Here is a 20,615-nt window from a genome sequence, read left to right on the forward strand (position 1 = left end):
CCCCGACTTAAACAAGTTGAAAAACGTATTGGGATGTTACCATTTAGTGGTCAATTGTACGGAATATGTACTGAACTGTGCAATCTACTAATACAAGTTTCAATCAATCAATCAATGCCTTTGCACCGGGAGGTCACCGAGACGTAAACGAGAGAGATGTCATTGTGATGACGACTCTCCTTAGCCCACTCAGCAAATGTCAGCATGTTTTCCACATCACCCAGGGATTAAAATGCATTTCAAACCGCATACCCGCGCACACGGGAGGCCCCATTAGGCGAGCCAGCTAAGCAGGATGTCACCCTTTATTGGCTTTAAATTGTTTTTCTTTTCCCCCTCCCAGTGCACTTCTACAACAAAAGCAATAAATCATCTTAAAGGGTATTTATGGAAGAGAAGCGCTCTGTGCATGGAGGGGTCAAGAATGAGATATTGATTCCGGGAGACGGTATCTTCAACTTAATTTCAATCGGTCGCGGGAGTACAATGGACGCTAACCGAAATGTCGATAAGCAGAACATGTTGGCGGTCTGGCTCAACAAAAGCCCCAGAAAGATTTTTTAAAGCAAACATATATGAATGATCAACTCCATGGACTGTTAAACGTCACCATAATTAAACAGTAAATACAAGGAACTTACAAGTTAATTACGGTAGTGCACGGCAAAAACTGAAATCTGAGGAAGATTACTGTATTTTTCGGAGTATAAGTCGCTCCGGCCGAAAATGCATAATAAAGAAGGAAAAAACATATATAAGTCGCACTGGAGTATAAGTCGCATTTTTGGGGGAAAGGTATTTGATAAAAGCCAACACCAAGAATAGACATTTGAAAGGCAATTTAAAATAAATCAAGAATAGTGAACAACAGGCTGAATAAGTGTACGTTATATGAGGCATAAATAACCAACTGGTATGTTAACGTAACATATTATGGTAAGAGTCATTCAAATAACTATAACATATAGAACATGCTATACGTTTACCAAACAATCTGTCACTCCTAATCGCTAAATCCCATGAAATCTTATACGTCTAGTCCAGGGGTCACCAACGCGGTGCCCGCGGGCACCAGGTAGCCCGTAAGGACCAGATGAGTAGCCCGCTGGCCTGTTCTAAAAATAGCTCAAATAGCAGCACTTACCAGTGAGCTGCCTCTATTTTTTAAATTGTATTTATTTACTAGCAAGCTGGTCTCGCTTTGCCCGACATTTTTAATTCTAAGAGAGACAAAACTCAAACAGAATTTGAAAATCCAAGAAAATATTTGAAAGACTTGGTCTTCACTAACTAACAAAGAAACAGATAACAGATGAGTAGGGAGCTACTAAATATTACTTTAACTTGTTTTCAGGTAAAAAAAAAAATACCATAATGACACCTGTTTTTTTGTTCACACACTGCAAAAAGTCTGTGTTCAAAAACAAGAAAAAAAATACAAAAATGAGGGGTATTTTATTTGAACTAAGCAAAATTATCTGCCAATAGAACAAGAACATTTGGCTTGGCAAGACTTTCCAAAACAAGTCAAATTAGCTAACCTCAATTAACCCCAAAATACCTTAAAATAAGTATATTCTCACTAATAACAAGTGCACTTTTCTTGGTAGAAAAAAAAAAAAAAGAATTCAATATGTTGAAAAATATTCTTAAATGAAGTAAATGCTAGTGCTATTATCTTGACATAATGATATGCGCTCAGCATTACATTTACTTATACTAAAAACTAATTTATTGTTCTTAATGGAAAGGCAACAAGGCAAGCGCTTGTTACTCTCGGGGTCTCCTAGCCGCTCAAGCAAATCATATTGTCTAAAAATGCATTTTTCCATGGATAACATGACATCATCGCGCCAAGTGCGTGCTCTTTCAGTCAATTAGTGCGCATATATACAGCCTGGCCCCCGGCCAAACATTTTTTAATTGTAATTTTGAAGAATTCATCTGAATGTGCATGAACTATTTCTGTTCAAAATTGTTAGAAATGCCCATCCATTTTCTACCGCTTGTCCCTTTTGGGGTCGCAGGGGGTTGCTGGAGCCTATCTCAGCTGCATTCGGGCGGTAGGCGGGGTACACCCTGGACAAGTCGCCACCTCATCGTCACATGTTAAATGTTTAAATATTAACTGTCAGTTTACTGTACTGTGCCAACTGTACTACTATATGAGTATGTATGTTCTATTGTTTCATTGAAAATAAAACAGCAAAGTCCATTTGGCTGTCATCTGTTTTAATTATGAGACACAATTGTGTCAAAGTCATGATTTTTTTTTTTTAATGCTTGAAATAAGAAATGATTACTTTAAAAAAGTAGTTTTATACTTGTGAGTGTTGATGACACAGCTTTGCAACAGTTGATATTCTAGTTTCAAGCATGTTTTACTCAATATAGGTCATCAAATCTCAGCAACAAGCTGTAATATCTTACTGAGATCATTTAGGACCAAAACACTTAAAACAAGTAAAACACTCTAACATAAAATCTGCTTAGTGAGAAGAATTATCTTATCAGACAGAAAATAAGCAAATATCTACCCTTATTTGACATATTTCATCTTACTTAGATTTCAGTTTTTGCAGTGTAGGTCCAAAAACTATTACTTCTGTCTTCTTTTCATTGAGGTTTAAGAAATGTAGGGCCATCCAGGCCATGATATCATTAAGACAAGCAAGTAGTGGCTGCATTGAAGAGGCATGATTTCTCTTTTACGGGAAGTACATTTGTGTGTCATAGGCATAACAATGAAAATAAATATCATGCTTTCTTATAATTGAGCCCAGGGGAAGTAAATAAATAGAAAAGAGAAGTGGTCCTAAAATTGAGCCCATTTACTTAGAAACCTCGTTTCCATATGAGTTGGGAAATTGTGTTAGATGTAAATATAAACGGAATACAATAATTTGCAAATCCTTTTCAAGCCATATTCAGTTGAATGCACTACAAAGACAACATATTTGATGTTCAAACTCATAACCTTTTTTTTTTTTGCAAATAATAATTAACTTAGAATTTCATGGCTGCAACACGTGCCAAAGTAGTTGGGAAAGGGCATGTTCACCACTGTGTTACATGGCCTTTCCTTTTAACAACACTCAGTAAAGGTTTGGGAACTGAGGAGACACATTTTTGAAGCTTCTCAGGTGGAATTCTTTCCCATTCTTGCTTGATGTACAGCTTAAGTTGTTCAACAGTCCGGGGGTCTCCCTTCTGCTATTTTAGGCTTCATAATGCGCCACACATTTTCAATGGGAGACAGGTCTGGACTACAGGCAGGCCAGTCTAGTACTCGCACTCTTTTACTATGAAGCCACGTTGTTGTAACACGTGGCTTGGCATTGTCTTGCTGAAATAAGCAGGGGCGTCCATGGTAACGTTGCTTGGATGGCAACATATGTTGCTCTAAAACCTGTATGTACCTTTCAGCATTAATGGTGCCTTCACAGATGTGTAAGTTACCCATGTCTTGGGCACTAATACACCCCCATACCATCACACATGCTGCCTTTTACACTTTGCGCCTATAACAATCTGGATGGTTCTTTTCCTCTTTGGTCCGGAGGACACGACGTCCACAGTTTCCAAAAACAATTTGAAATGTGGACTCGTCAGACCACAGAACACTTTTCCACTTTGTATCAGTCCAACTTGGATGAACTCAGGCCCAGCGAAGCCGACGGCGTTTCTGGGTGTTGTTGATAAACGGTTTTCGCCTTGCATAGGAGAGTTTTAACTTGCACTTACAGATGTATCGACCAACTGTAGTTACTGACAGTGGGTTTCTGAAGTGTTCCTGAGCCCATGTGGTGATATCCTTTACACACTGATGTCGCTTGTTGATGCAGTACAGCCTGAGGGATGGAAGGTCACGGGCTTAGCTGCTTACGTGCAGTGATTTCTCCAGATTCTCGGAACCCTTTGATGATATTACGGAGCGTAGATGGTGAAATCCCTAAATTCCTTGCAATAGCTGGTTGAGAAAGGTTTTTCTTAAACTGTTCAACAATTTGCTCACGCATTTGTTGACAAAGTGGTGACCCTCGCCCCATCCTTGTTTGTGAATGACTGAGCATTTCATGGAATCTACTTTTATACCCAATCATGGCACCCACCTGTTCCCAATTTGCCTGTTCACCTGTGGGATGTTCCAAATAAGTGTTTGATGAGCATTCCTCAACTTTATCAGTATTTATTGCCACCTTTCCCAACTTCTTTGTCACGTGTTGCTGCCATCAAATTCTAAAGTTAATGACTATTTGCAAAAAAATAAAAATGTTTATCAGTTTGAACATCAAATATGTTGTCTTTGTAGCATATTCAACTGAATATGGGTTGAAAATTATTTGCAAATCATTGTATTCCGTTTATATTTACATCTAACACAATTTCCCAACTCCTATGGATACAGGGTTTGTAGCTTGTTTTAAAATGTCTCTGACAATCTTGCACTTTCTGTTTGGAAATGACATGAATGTTTGTGCCACTGCTTAATAACTGTTTAATAAATACACTTTTAGTTGTGATTTCCCTCTCTGCATGACAGTTTAAAAGTAGCATATATTAATGCAGTATGAAGAAGAATGTTTGAATGTAGACACATAGAATCATCATACTGCTGTGATTATATGCATCAAGCGTTCATTCACGGCTAAGGCAAAATATGGAGATAAATATCGTGTATGGTGACATGGCCTAAAAATATTGAGATATTAATAAAAGGCCGTATCGCCCAGCCATAGTTCAAACCCCGGCCGAGTCATACCAAAGACTAAAAAAATGGGAGCCATTACCTCCCTGCTTGGCACTCAGCATCAAGGGTTGGAATTGGGGGTTAAATCACCAAAAATGATTCCCGGGTGTGGCCATCGCTGCTGCCCACTGCTCCCCTCACCTCCCAGGGGGTGAACAAGGGGATGGGTCAAATATTTAATATATAAAATACTACACGGTCTAGCTCCATCCTATCTTGCTGATTGTATTGTACCATATGTCCCACATCTGCGGTCCTCTCCAAGGTTTCTCATAGTCATTCACATCGACATCCCAAAGGGTTGTGAGTTTTTCCTTGCCCTTATGTGGGATCTGAGTGTCATTGTGGCTTGTGCAGCCCTTTGAGACACTTGTGATTTAGGGCTATAAAAATAAACATTGATTGATTGATTGAATCTTGCTAAAAAATGATAAATAAATAATAAATGTATACTCTTACCGGAAAATATATCGAATATCGTGTTTAAGTAAAAATATATCGAGATGTACTTTTTTGTCCATATCGCCCATTCCTGTTACGTTTTGGGTCACGTTTCATATTACTACGTTTTGAGTTACGTGGCGTGTTAAGACGCTTCGTTGTCACGACACACTCCCATGAATGACTTAAAAACTTAGGTTAGCAGTTTGGTTCGTAAATATGAGACTCGCTCCAGAACAAGTTACAGTACGTGCATGGGGTGGAAGAATACATAGTTGCACTGCAAAAACTGAAATCTAAGTAAGATGAAATATCTCAAATAAGGGTGATATTTGCTTATTTTCTGTCTGATAAGATAATTCTTCTCACTAAGCAGATTTTATGTTAGTGTTTTACTTGTTTTAAGTGTTTTGGTCCTAAATGATCTCAGTAAGATATTACAGCTTGTCGCTGAGATTTGATGAGCTATATTGAGTAAAACATGCTTGAAACTAGAATATCAACTGTTGCAAAGCTGTGTCATCAACACTCACAAGTATAAAACTACTTTTTTAAAGTAATCATTTCTTATTTAAAGCATAAAAAAAATAAATAATCATGACTTTGACACAATTGTGTCTCATAATTAAAACAGATGACAGCCAAATGGACTTTGCTGTTTTATTTTTAATGAAACAATAGAAAATACGTACTCATATAGTAGTACAGTTGGCACAGTACAGTAAGCTGACAGTTAAAATTTAAAGGCCTACTGAAATGAAATTTTTTTATTCAAACGGGGATAGCAGATCCATTCTATGTGTCATACTTGATCATTTCGCGATATTGCCATATTTTTGCTGCAAGGATTTAGTATAGAACAACGGCGATAAATTTCGCAACTTTTGGTCGCTGATAAAAAAAAAGCCTTGCCTGTACCGGAAGTAGCGTGACGTCACAGGAGGAAGGATTCCTCACATTTTCCCATTGTTTACAATGCAGCGAGAGAGATTTGGACCGAGAAAGCGACGATTACCCCATTAATTTGAGCGAGGATGAAAGATTCGTGGATGAGGAACGTTAGAGTGAAGGACTAGAGAGGCAGTGCAGGGTGTATCTTTTTTCGCTCTGACCGTAACTTAGGTACAAGCTGTCTCATTGGATTCCACACACTCTCCTTTTTCTATTGTGGATCACGGATTTGTATTTTAAACCACCTCGGATACTATATCCTCTTGAAAATGAGAGTCGAGAACGCGAAATGGACATTCACAGTGACTTTTATCTCCACGACAATACATCGGCGAAGCTCTTTAGCTACTGAGCTAACGTGATAGCATCTGGCTCAAATGCAGATAGAAACAAAATAAATAAATCCCTGACTGGAAGGATAGACAGAAGATCAACAATACTATTAAACCATGGACATGTAACTACACGGTTAATAATTGTCAGCCTGGCAAAGCTTAACAATGCTGTTGCTAACGACGCTGAAGCTAACTTAGCAACCGGACCTCACAGAGCTATGATAAAAACATTAGCGCTCCACCTACGCCAGCCAGCCCTCATCTGCTCATCAACACCCGTGCTCACCTGCGTTCCAGCGATCGACGGCGCGACGAAGGACTTCACCCGCTCACAGACGCGGTTGGCGGCTAGCATCGGCTAGCGCGTCTGCTATCCAAGTAAGTCCTCTTTGTTGTGTTGCTACAGCCAGCCGCTAATACACCGATCCCACCTACAACTTTCTTCTTTGCAGTCTCCATTGTTCATTAAACAAATTGCAAAAGATTCACCAACACAGATGTCCAGAATACTGTGGAATTGTTCGATGAAAACAGAGCAGTTTGTATGGTGACACATTGGGTACGAATACTTCCGTTGCCGTCGTGACGTCACGCGCATACGTCATCATACATAGACGTTTCCAACCGGAAGTTTAGCGGGAAATTTAAAATGTCACTTTATAAGTTAACCCGGCCGTATTGGCATGTGTTGCAATGTTAAGATTTCATCATTGATATATAAACTATCAGACTGCGTGGTCGCTAGTAGTGGCTTTCAGTAGGCCTTTAAACATTTAACATGTGACATTTCTAACAATTTTGAACAGAAATAGTTCATGCACATTCAGATGAATTCTTTAAAATTACAATTAAAACATTTTTTGGCCGGGGCCGGGCTATATATATGCGCACTAATTGACTGAAAGAGCACGCACTTGGCGCGATGATGTCATGTTATCCATGGAAAAATGCATTTTTAGACCATATGATTTGCCTGAGCGGCTAGTAGACCCCGAGAGTAACAAGCGCTTGCCTTGTTGCCTTTCCATTAAGAACAATAAACTAGTTTTTAGTATAAGTTTGCTGGTTTCAAGAAATGTCATGCCGAGCGCATATCATTATGTCAAGATAATGGCACTAGCATTTACTTCATTTAAGAATATTTGTCAATATATTGAGCAAAAGTCTTTTTTTTCTACCAAGAAAAGTGCAGTTGTTATTAGTGAGAATATACTTATTTTAAGGTATTTTGGGGTTCATTGAGCTTAGCTAATTTTACTTGTTTTGGAAAGTCTTGACAAGCCAAATTTTCTTGTTCTATTGGCAGATAATTTTGCTTAGTTCAAATAAAAAAAAAAATGTTTCTTGTTTTTGACCACCGACTTTTTGCAGTGTGTTTACTCTCGCCAACCTCCCACCGTTCATCATGTGTAGTTTGAACACTGGTTTTAAACGCCTTTCAGGTTTTGAAATGTCACCGTGGGTCAGCCCTCGAGTCCAGCACAATAACGTCTTCACTTTGAACACTCGGGAAATGAGCAATAGAAAGAACTACTCACCAGGCCACTTGAATCTCAGCATCCCGCCGCGTAGCGTTCCTCTGGCCGTCACCGTTCAGCTCCTTTTTGGCGCCCCGGATAAGCCGCAGCACCGGCTCTATTTCATTCAACAAGTCGTTGTTCTCCTCCAGCCCGTTACACAGGAGGCCGCCTCGGCCGCCATCCCTCATGAGCAGCGGGTCCTGGGCCGGGACGCCGCCCCTCTGCAGCAGCGACTGCGTTATGGACGGCGAAGAGAGGTTCTCGATGGCCCTCAGCTGAGGCTCCTTGTTGGCCTGCTGCTGCACGGGGCCAAAGGGGCTGAGGGGGGAGCAGTGCTCGTAAGACTTAGAGACCGGAAAGGCGGGCCTGGTGACCCGCACGGTGCGTTGGCGGCCATCCCCTGACAGGGTAGTCTCCAGGTGAGTAGTGAAGCCCTCGGGCCCGCGGAGGATGAGCACGGCGTAGCTCTCAGGTAAGACGTTCTTGAGCGTCTCCAAGGCGCGCTCGTAGGACAGGTCCACCAGGGGCTTGTTGTTGACGGCCAGTACGATGTCGCCCACCTGCACCAGGCCGCACTCCTCGGCGGCGCCGCCCCGGATTAAGTCCGACACGATGACGGGCGGCTTGGAAACCCTCTGCTTTACCAGAAAGCCCAGGCCGCCCACCTTCTTCTTGAAGAGACGCACCGAGATGATGTTGGGCTGCAGCTGGCACACCGTTGCCTCGGACTCCTGCATGGCGCCGGTCTGCGCGTGTGCGTGCGTGCGTGTGTGACTGCTGTGTGCCCTCAGGGAGTTTCTGAAAGGCAAGACAGGGAGAAGAGCAAACATTTCTATTAATTTAGCAGGAAATGGCTTTAGTAAGATACTTAACCTGCACTAAATATTGTATTAAGAAGTTGAAAACCATCACCATGTGATATATGTGTATAAATATGTATGTACAGTCGTGGTCAAAAGTGTACATACACTTGTAAAGAACATCATGTCATGGCTGTCTTGAGTTTCCAGTAATTTCCACAACTCTTATTTTTTTGTGATAGAGTGATTGGAGCACATACTTGTTGGTCACAAAAAACATTCATGAAGTTTGCTTCTTTTATGAATTTATTAGCGATGTCCGATAATATCGGACTGCCGATACTATCGGCCGATAAATGCTTTTAAATGTAATATCGGAAATTATCGGTATCGGTTTCAAAAAGTAAAATGTATGACTTTTTAAAACGCCGCTGTGTACACGGACGTAGGGAGAAGTACAGAGCGCCAATAAACCTTAAAGGCACTGCCTTTGCGTGCCGGCCCACTCACATAATATCTGCGGCTTTTCACACATACACAAGTGAATGCAAACCATACTTGGTCAACAGCCATACAGGTCACACTGAGGGTGACCGTATAAACAACTTTAACACTGCTACAAATATGCGCCACACTGTGAACCCACACCAAACAAGAATGACAAACACATTTCGGGAGAACATCCGCACCTCTACCCCAAACACACGTGAAAAGTGGTAAAGGAATGGCTAAATCAGGCTAGAATGAAGGTTTTGGAATGGCTTTCCCAAAGTCCTGATTTAAACGTGTGGACAATGCTGAAGAAACAAGTCCATGTCAGAAAACCAACACATTTAGCTGAACTGCACCAATTTTGTCAAGAGGAGTGGTCAAAAATGCAAGCAGAAGCTTGTGGATGGCTACCAAAAGTGCCTTATTGCAGTGAAACTTGCCAAGGGACATGTAAGCAAATATTAACATTGCTGTATGTATACTTTTGACCCAGCAGATTTGGTCACATTTTCAGTAGAGCCATAATAAATTCATAAAAGAAGCAAACTCCATGAATGTTTTTTGTGACCAACAAGTATGTGCTCCAATCACTCTATCACAAAAAAATAAGAGTTGTGGAAATTACTGGAAACTCAAGACAGCCATGACATGATGTTCTTTACAAGTGTATGTAACGTTTTGACCACGACTGTATGTATCTATATATATATATATATATATATATATATATATATATATATATATATATATATATATATATATATATATATATATATTAGGGCTGCAACTAACGATTAATTTGATCATCGATTAATCTGTCGATTATTACTTCGATTAATCGATCAATAATCGGATAAAAGAGACAAACTACATTTCTGTCCTTTCCAGTATTTTATTGAAAAAAACCCAGCATACTGGCACCATATTTATTTTGATTATTGTTTCTCAGCTGTTTGTACATGTTGCAGTTTATAAATAAAGGTTTATTTAAAAAATAAAATAAAATAAAAAAAAGCCTCTGCGCATGCGCATAGCATAGATCCAACGAATCGATGACTAAATTAATCGGCAACTATTTTTATAATCGATTTTAATCAATTTAATCGATTAGTTGTTGCAGCCCTAATATATATATATATATATATATATATATATATATATATATATATATATATATATATATATATAGTACGTTGGACAAATGCATAGTTACAGTGTATATGTATAAAATGGAGATAGTACACAATAGAGCATTTTGGAGACACACGCTCAGCTTATTTGCATCAACACTGCGGTATGTTCCCAGTAGAACTTACTCAAAACACTTTGGAACATTCCGCCATCCAATCTCATGGCCATCGCCAGCTTTGTTCTGTATACAAAGTTTGTCATTTTACTCCTACACTGCAGAGGCCGCGCCTACAGAAGGGTAAGAAGGAGTCACACAGCGAGGGGGCTGAATGCTTCTTGATATTATTCCCTGCACTGTGGCTACGCACGGCCCTCACGCCGCTCCGGTGTCAAGTCGGATCGGGTTGAGTGGAGTGATTGAGGCTCAGAGCATGTGATTCACATCACATCCATGCTCATCAAACCATTCAGGGAGATTCCAGGCAGGGCTTGATCACTTACTTTCGGCTACATTTGCATGATACCTTTATTAATGTACTGAAGATTTGCTACCGAACTGACTTGAATATTCTGGTTATCTCGGAGTTTGCACTGGCTCCCTGTTCATTTTAGAATTGATTTTAAATCCTTGCTGTTTGTTTTTAAAGCTTTACAATGACTGGCACCTCAGTATATCTCGGACCTCATCCAAATGTACACTCCTGCGCGCGCTCTGAGGTCCGAGAGCCAGCTCCAGCTCGTGGTGCCCAGGACGAGACTTAAAACCAGGGGAGACAGGGCCTTCTCTGTGGTCGGCCCTAAACTCTGGAACACTCTGCCCCTCCATGTTCAAACTGCTTCCACAGTGGAGTGTTTTAAGTCTCGTCTTAAGACCCACTTTTATTCTTTGGCTTTTAACACTACGTGAGTTGTGTGGTCTTCTGTCCTCTGTGTTTTTTTTAATAAATTTTGATGTCTATTTTACTGTTTTAATTGGTTTTACCCTTTAAAAATCGCTTTTAATCATATTTATTTTTTTTATTGTCTCTGTATTGGTTTTCTATTCATTTATTCTTTGTTTTCATTCAGTCATTGGTGTAGCATAATATTGTTTTTAATATTGTTTTTAACATGGCTGTGCAGCACTTTGGAAACATTCTTGTTGTGTAAATGTGCTATATAAATAAAGTGGATTGGATTGAAGTATTAGACCAGTCCATGCAGCGCAGTCGTACACCACTGCAAACCAATAACCACTAGGGCAGACCTGGGCAAATTATGGCCCGTTGGGCCACATGCGGCCCGTTAAGCTTTTCAATCCGGCCCGCGGGACATTCCCCCCCAATTTTTTTTCGATATTTAAGATCGATTTTTACCCTTCGCGTTCATATTTCGCTGTGTTTGTTGCATTTTTGTTGCGTTTCGCTTGATTGTAAAATATGTTGTCAATATTCAGTGTTTTATCGTTCATAGTTAATGTTGTAAATCCCACATTATTTATTTTCATGTACGTACATTCTGGGGCCGTACTTATCAAGCTTCTTAGAGTGCCATTTTACACTTAAGTCCTGAGAATTTGCGAAATTTAGTCCTACTCTCAAACTTAAGAATACAAGCTTTTTATCAACGTTCTTAAGTCTAAGAATCACTCCTACTCTCCACGATATTTAAGAGACCTTCAGAGGTGTCTTAAGTGGTTAGGAGTTGCCAGGCGAGAGAGACGTGCGCGAACGTTCAGGGAACGGAACAATGTTGTTGTTTTTTTGATGACGAGCAGCTGATCAAACGGTATCGTTTAGACAGAGCGGATATTATTTTTGTCACATATTTAATACTTTTCGATTCCTTGTTGATTTCTGCATGTGTCTGCAGTGGGCTAGTATATATAGAGCCACCCACACCAGTTTCAAATGAGTTGCCTAATTAATGAATTGGAAAGAAAATGTTATGACAGTAGCGTATGTGTGTGGCCGTGAGGTGAGTGACGTCAGTGAGTGTGTGGGCGATAGAAGAGAGGGAGCGGTAGCGTGAGTGCCGGCGGGGACTAGTTTGTTTTGTATTATTTTGTAGTTTATTGTCAAAATATACACTCCCATTGTCCACTTAAATATTTCCAAGATATTTCTTTATTCTTAGACAACGGATTCCCTTCCGTGATTGGTCATTTCTATGGACACAGAAATGACGTCACCTAAAATTCCGTTTACGGCACATAGTAATGTCGTAATTCAGCTCTGAGTGTGACACTTAAGATTCAGTCCTACACTTCGCTGAAAGTGTGAGTAAGACGCTTGATAACTAACTTTTAAGTGCAGCTTTCAGCGAAGAATTTATTTACTCTTAAGTCAACTCTTAACAGACTTCTTAGGAGTAATTCTGAGAAGCTTGATAAGTACGGCCCCTGGTTTGGTGGCTGCAGGATTAGGTCTCTGCTTTTTGCAGATGATGTGGTCCTGATGGCTTCGTCTGGCCAGGATCTTCAGCTCTCGCTGGATCGGTTCGCAGCTGAGTGTGAAGCGACTGGGATGAGAATCAGCACCTCCAAGTCCGAGTCCATGGTTCTCGCCCGGAAAAGGGTGGAGTGCCATCTCCGGGTTGCGGAGGAGACCCTGCCCCAAGTGGAGGAGTTCAAGTACCTGGGAGTCTTGTTCACGAGTGAGGGAAGAGTGGATCGTGAGATCGACAGACGGATCGGTGCGGCGTCTTCAGTAATGCGGACGCTGTATCGATCCGTTGTGGTGAAGAAGGAGCTGAGCCGGAAGGCAAAGCTCTCAATTTACCGGTCGATCTACGTTCCCATCCTCACCTATGGTCATGAGCTTTGGGTTATGACCGAAAGGACAAGATCACGGGTACAAGCGGCCGAAATGAGTTTCCTCCGCCGGGTGGCGGGGCTCTCCCTTAGAGATAGGGTGAGAAGCTCTGCCATCCGGGGGGAGCTCAAAATAAAGCCGCTGCTCCTCCACATGGAGAGGAGCCAGATGAGGTGGTTCGGGCATCTGGTCAGGATGCCACCCGAACGCCTCCCTAGGGAGGTGTTTAGGGCACATCTGACCGGTAGGAGGCCACGGGGAAGACCCAGGACACGTTGGGAAGACTATGTCTCCCGGCTGGCCTGGGAACGCCTCAGGATCCCCCGGGAAGAGCTGGACGAAGTGGTTGGGGAGAGGGAAGTCTGGGTTTCCCTGCTTAGGCTGCTGCCCCCGCGACCCGACCTCGGATAAGCGGAAGAAGATGGATGGATGGATGGACATTCTGGGTGTCTCATTCAGTAAAAAAGATAAAAATTCCATTCCATTTTTTAAGGCGGTCTGTCATGACGTTTTAGCATTCAATCAGACATTATTGTGAGGTTTTGTGTTAGCGTTCCTAAAAATCAGATATATTTTTTTAGATCTTTAAGATGGAAAGTGTAGCTGCCATTATTATGTGTAGTGACGTTTTCTAATTACCGTAAGTATTGAACTATACAAAGTATTTCAATGGTTGGAATCTGCGCTTTTGCATGATATGTTGTCAATATTCAGTGTTTCATCGTTCATAGTTAATATTGTAAATCCCGCATCCTTTATTTTCATGTACATTCTGCGTGTCTCATTCAGAAAAAAAGGGAAAATACCATTCTGTTTTTCTTTAAGCAGTCTGTCATAACTTTTTTAGCATTCAATCAGACATTATTGTGAGGTTTTGTATTAATGTTCCTAAAAATAGATATACCGGCCCCCAGACATATCTTTTTCTCTAAATTTTGCCCCTCGAGTCAAAATAATTGCCCAGGCCTGCGCTAGGGCAATGGTTCTTAACCGTGTTGGAGGTACTGAACCCCACCAGTTTCATATGCGCATTCACCGAACCCTTCTATAGTGATTTTTTATAAGTATTAATCATGAAATGTTATTATATTAAAGAAACACTAATAAAGATATATTTTACAAACAGAAAGTTACACATGATCCCATGTTTACATCTCATTGTGCAACATGTGAATGTTTTAGTGGGAACTAAATGCGATATCGGAAAGGGGTAACAATTATTTCCAAAGCAGGACCCCCGCCCAGACATACAATACGAGTACACAGCTCATGAAAAACAATATGTTGTATTAGATAAATTAATAAAACATTTAACTTGTTATTTAGTCAGGTTTGGGACAAGTGTGCTGCTGGTGTGGCCAAAGTGTGCACATCTAAGTTAAAGTACCACACTAGGTGTGGTGAAATTTGTCCTTTGCATTTGAACCATCACCCTTGTTCACCCCCTGGGAAGTGAGGGGAGAAGTGGGCAGCAGCGGTGCCGCGCCCGGGAATAATTTTTGGTGATTTAACCCCCAATTCCAACACTTGATGCTGAGTGCCAAGCAGGGAGTTAATGGCCTCCCATGTTTTATAGTCTTTGGTATGACTCTCGACTCTCATTTTCAAGAGGATATAGTATCCGAGGTGGTTTAAAATACAAATCCGTGATCCACAATAGAAAAAGGAGAGAGTGTGGAATCCAATGAGCCAGCTTTGTACCTAAGTTACGGTCAGAGCGAAAAAAGATACGTCCATCACTGCCTCTCTAGTCCTTCACTGTAACGTTCCTCATCTACGAATCTTTTATCCTCGCTCAAATTAACGGGGTAATCGTCGCTTTGTCGCTCCGAATCTCTCGCTCCATTGTAAACAACGGGGAATTGTGAGGAATACTAGCTCCTGTGACGTCACGCTACTTTATTTTATTTTATTAGCCTTTATTTAACCAGGTAAAATCCCATTGAGATCAAAGATCTCTTTTCCAAGGGAGACCTGGCCAAGAGGGCAGCAGCAAGGTTACATTAAAAACAGTAAACAAATACATAAAACATCACATTTACGACATTAAAACTTGCTCACATAACACATGTGCATACAGACAAGGTAGACTGCAGTCCTTTCACAGAAGCTTTAAACTTCCGGTACAGGCAAGGCTTTTTTTATCAGCGAGCAAAAGTTGCAAACTTTATCGTCGATTTTCTCTACTAAATCCTTTCAGGAAAAATATGGCAATATCGCGAAATGATCAAGTATGACACATAGAATGGATCTGCTATTCCCGTTTAAATTTTAAAAAATTCATTTCAGTAGGCCTTTAAGGTTTATTGGTGCTCTGTACTTCTCCCGAAGTCCGTGTACCACTCCGCACAGCGGCGTTTTAAAAAGTCATAAATTATCCTTTTTGAAACCGATACCGATAATTTCCGATATTACATTTTAAAGCATTTATCGTCCGATATTTTCGGACATGTCTAATTCACACTGTTCAGACCGTTGTGCTCTTCTTGAGATGTGTACTTAAAGGAGAATGAATTGCTAGCAAATTTGCAGTTTTGTCATGTTTCATTTCAAAGATCCTTAAAGCCGTTTACACAGACGCTCGGCAGTTGTATGTTTTACATTACATGCTCCTACTGTACCAAAAATAAATGCAACCGTGACCTTAAAGCAGATCCGCGTTCACGGTGTACTGTTACATCAATAAGAGCAACACACTTCTGTCTGATCCGTGCACCTTTTACTTGTTACACTGACTTGACGGCTTATGTCTGTTCAACTCAACCTGCTTTGCGAAGACGGAAGGCTCGACAAAATTTATCAAGCAAAAAAAAAAAAAAAAAAATGGAAAGACTTGGATTGCTGCTGTCCCACATACAAAAAAAAAAATCCTCAGCCTCCTCTTATGCTTCGTCTCGGTGCTTTAAGCTCGCGATGCAACGAGGAAAGGGAAAGCGCATTCTCAGTGACGCTCCCTCTGACGCCGAGTCTGCCGGAGAGGCCAACTTGCATCTGGCCGTGTGGGCGGTGTCACATGGAACGTATAGCGCCACAAAAAAAAAAAAGGAAATTACACAAAAGACACAGCTGAGGCTGCTGTGGCCACGCATCGAGCACCAAGGACAGCGCTCTGCCTTCATGACCTCTTACCTCCTGTCACAAAAAGCACCCAAACGCCGACCTTGATGCGTTGGCTAATCTTCAATAAAAGGTAACCCTCGTCCCTTCTCGCTTTGCATATCAATCCCCAAATATTTGAAGGGGTTGTTCGGTGAGTTTGCGGCTTTAGGGGGGAAAAGTGCGAGCGGCTCCCTTTCGTCGACGACTCAAGTGTCCTAAGGCGCAGGAATAACTTTATTCCTTCCCCTCTCTGTGTGAATGCACCCCACTGAGGTGAGAGATGACCAATGAATGATGTGAATATAGATGGGCAATAGTGTTCTCTGGTGTCAGACACGAGCGTCACCATGGAAATGAACGAAATAAAGCGTGTTTTCAATGGCCATATATGTAAATATTATCGGCCGATAAATGCTTTAAAATGTAATATCGGAAATTATCAGGATCGTTTTTTTTATTATCGGTATCGTTTTTTTTTAAATGTATTTATTTTTTATTAAATCAACATAAAAAACACAAGATACACTTACAATTAGTGCACCAACCCAAAAAACCTCCCTCCCCCATTTACACTCATTCACACAAAAGGGTTGTTTCCTTCTGTTATTAATATTCTGCTTCCTACATTATATATCAATATATATCAATACAGTCTGCAAGGGATACAGTCCGTAAGCACACATGATTGTGCGTGCTGCTGCTCCACTAATAGTACTAACCTTTAACAGTTATTTTTACTCATTTTCATTAATTACTAGTTTCTATGTAACTGATTTTATATTGTTTTACTTTCTTTTTTATTCAAGAAAATGTTTTTAATTTATTTATCTTATTTTATTTTATTAATTTAAAAAAAAAAAGGACCTTATCTTCACCATACCTACGTGCCATTTGGTTGTCCAAATTAGGCATAATAATGTGTTAATTCCACAACTGTATACATCAGTATCGGTTGATATCGGTATCGGTAATTAAAGAGTTGGACAATATCGGAATATCGGATATCGGCAAAAAGCCATTATCAGACATCCCTAGTAAATACATATACAGTACATACATATGGGGCTCGTTTGAGCAATTTGACTGTACTCGGTTGCAAAAGTGGCAACATGTCACAGTTGATATGCACTTAGAAGCGATGCATATTCACGCATGCATATAAGAAGACTGGCCAGTCAAGCAGACCAAAAAAAAAAAAAAAAAAGCAATTGTGGTTATTTATATCATGTATCATTTTCTGATAGGATTGGAAGTAGCATGTGTTTGCATTTGGTCATATAATCCTTTAAAAGCAGTCTTCTACCAAAGTGCAGGGAGTTCCCAAGAAATTGGGAATCCCATAAGAATGTAAGTGTCAGGTTTAGGAGGAGGACGTCCGATAAATGCTTTAAAATGTAACATCGGAAATTATCGGTTTCAAAATTATCGGTATGGGTTTTTTAAATAGTAAAATGTATGACTTTTTAAAACGCCGCTGTGTACACGGACGTAGGGAGAAGTACAGAGCGCCAATGAACCTTAGAGGCACTGCCTTTGCGTTCCGGCTCAGTCACATAATATCTACGGCTTTGCACACACACACAAGTGCAATGCATACTTGGTCAACAGCCATACAGGTCACACTAAGGGTGACCGTATAACCAACTTTAACACTGTTACAAATATGCGCCACACTGTGAACCCACACCAAACAAGAATGGCAAACACATTTCGGGAGAACATCCGCACCGTAACACAACATAAACAAATACCCAGAACCCCTTGCAGCACTAACTCTTCAGGGACGCTACAATATACACCCCCCCCCCACACACACACCTCAACCTCCTCATGCTCTCTCAGTGAGAGCATGTCCCAAATTCCAAGCTGCTGTTTTGAGACATGTTCAAAAAAAATAATGCACTTTGTGACTTCAATAATAAATATGGCAGTGCCATGTTGGCACTTTTTTTTCCCATAACTTGAGTTGATTTATTTTGGAAAACCTTGTTACATTGTTTAATGCATCTAGCGGGGCGTCACAACAAAATTAGGCATGATAATGTGTTCATTCCACGACTGTATATATCGGTATCGGTAATTAAGAGTTGGACAATTTTTGGAATATCGTCAAAAAAGCCATTATCGGACATCTCTATTAAAGACCTTAGCAACCTCCGGAAGAAGGTCCACACAAAATGGACAGAGGATAGGGCTCGGAGGTCACCGGACCCAAGTCGATCACAGGTTGACTAGTTAAGTAAATAAACTGAGTGGTATGCAGCAAGATTTGACCCACAAGGAGAGGAGGTCTACAAGAAATGGTATTTAAACACGGTGTTCCGACCGGACAGCAGAATGAAGAGATTTTGGCACTTCTTCTCCTATAGAGCCGCAGTTCTAGTCCGAGGCTCGCTGGAACAAAATAAAGCTTTTGTGTTCGACGATTCCTCTTGGCGTCTCCTTGGCTCATCACCCATCACACTATCATTATCATCTTCATCATGCATTATATGTATCATTTCCTTACATAATGATTTTTACAAATAATGTGCATTTGGTGTAAAAAAGACACTCAAAGCAAAATGAATCCCCAAATCACAAAAAAATCCAAAATTAATGTACTTATTTTGGTCCTAAAATTGACATATAAGAGCTATTGGACTAAAATGTATGACTGGACGCTGAAATAGACAGTTTTTTTATAATAATTATTCTGATTTGATTTGATTTTGTTTCCCAAATTGCGTTGGAAAAGTTGCTATGTATAGAAATACAAATCCTTGTCAAATAAAGAAGGATCATTTCACACAGCAGCAACAAGTTCCAGAGGCACTTTTGGCAGCTAAAAATAAAGACTGTGGAGGTGCAGGAGTTGGCAGCGTGCACATCTACAGCATGCATTTGCGCACGCCGTTTGGCGCAGAAACAAGACGCAAAACAACAACAAAAAAACAACAACTCACCCCCGAGAACGACGAGGCTTGGATGGCGGACGCGCCAAACGCGGTGCACAAAAAAATACAAATAAAAAACTTGGGTGTCAAACTCCTGCGCTCGTCAGCGGCACTCGGCGTTCATCCCTCCCGATGAAAGGGGGGGGGGGAAGTGTCCAAGAAGAGGGTGGCGCGCTCTGCCTCTCTGGAGGCACGCTTGTGACTTGGCGCGCACCCGGGCCGCCTTTTAAGTGCGCGGCGACGCGAGAGAGAGCGGCGCGCGGCCATTCACTTGGGGGGAGGGGGAGGACGGGTGGAGGGGTGTCTCCGTTGCCTGTCGTCATCTCTCAGCTTGCAGCGGGGAGGCTCCTCGTCCTCTGAGCGTCCCCCTCCGGCTGCAGATCCCTGCCGGAGAGAAAAGATGGGAGGGTCAACCCTGGGAGCTCTGCTGGACCGACTTGAAACTACAACTGCACAGTTGTAGACCACTGCAATGTAACCCACGGGACACATAAAACTACAACGCACACGTTGACCAGATTTAGTACAGTAATAACTAAGACTAGAGATGTCCAATAATGGCTTTTTTTTACTGATATCCGATATTCCGATATTGTCCAACTCTTAATTACCGATTCCGATAAAACTGCAAATTGCTAGCAATTCATTGTCCTTTAAAGGCCTACTGAAATGATTTTTTTTTATTTAACGGGAATAGCAGATCCATTCTATGTGTCATACTTGATCATTTCGCGATATTGCCATATTTTTGCTGAAAGGATTTAGTAGAGAAAATCGACGATAAAGTTCGCAACTTTTGCTCGCTGATAAAAAAAAAGCCTTGCCTGTACCGGAAGTAGCGTGACGTCACAGGAGCTAGTATTCCTCACAATTCCCCGTTGTTTACAATGGAGCGAGAGAGATTCGGACCGAAAAAGTGATGATTACCCCATTAATTTGAGCGAGGATGAAAGATTCGTAGATGAGGAACGTTACAGTGAATGACTGGAGAGGCAGCGATGGACGTATCTTTTTTCGCTCTGACCGTAACTTAGGTACAAGCTGGCTCATTGGATTCCACACTCTCCTTTTTCTATTGTAGATCACAGATTTGTATTTTAAACCACCTGGGATACTATATCCTCTTGAAAATGAGAGTCGAGAACGCGAAATGGACATTCAGTGCCTTTTATCTCCACGACAATACATCGGCGAAATGCTTTAGCTACGAGCTAACGTGATAGCATCTTGCTTTAACTGCATATAGAAACAAAAGAAATAAACCCCTGACTGGAAGGATAGATAGAAAATCAACAATACTATTAAACCGTGGACATGTAAATACACGGTTAATGCTTTCCAGGCTGGCGAAGGTTAACAATGCTGTGC

At 41.1% G+C, this 20,615-nt stretch overlaps 1 protein-coding gene across 1 annotated transcript in view; it reads right to left on the reverse strand.

Annotated features, from left to right (window-relative positions):
• nos1 (nitric oxide synthase 1 (neuronal)) overlaps positions 1-19,387 on the reverse strand; it is a 142,839-nt gene extending 123,452 nt beyond the window's left edge. Inside the window, exons 1-2 of the mRNA XM_062024316.1 lie at positions 19,257-19,387; positions 8,016-8,795 (exon numbers count right to left, since the gene is read on the reverse strand). Of these exons, the coding sequence (XP_061880300.1) occupies positions 8,016-8,734 (719 nt within the window). The 5' untranslated portion in view covers positions 8,735-8,795; positions 19,257-19,387. The remainder of the gene's footprint in view (positions 1-8,015; positions 8,796-19,256) is intronic.
• Positions 19,388-20,615: the final 1,228 nt, after the last annotated feature.

The sequence above is a fragment of the Entelurus aequoreus genome, linkage group LG17 (genome assembly GCF_033978785.1).
Source record: "Entelurus aequoreus isolate RoL-2023_Sb linkage group LG17, RoL_Eaeq_v1.1, whole genome shotgun sequence".
Lineage (NCBI taxonomy): Eukaryota > Metazoa > Chordata > Actinopteri > Syngnathiformes > Syngnathidae > Entelurus > Entelurus aequoreus.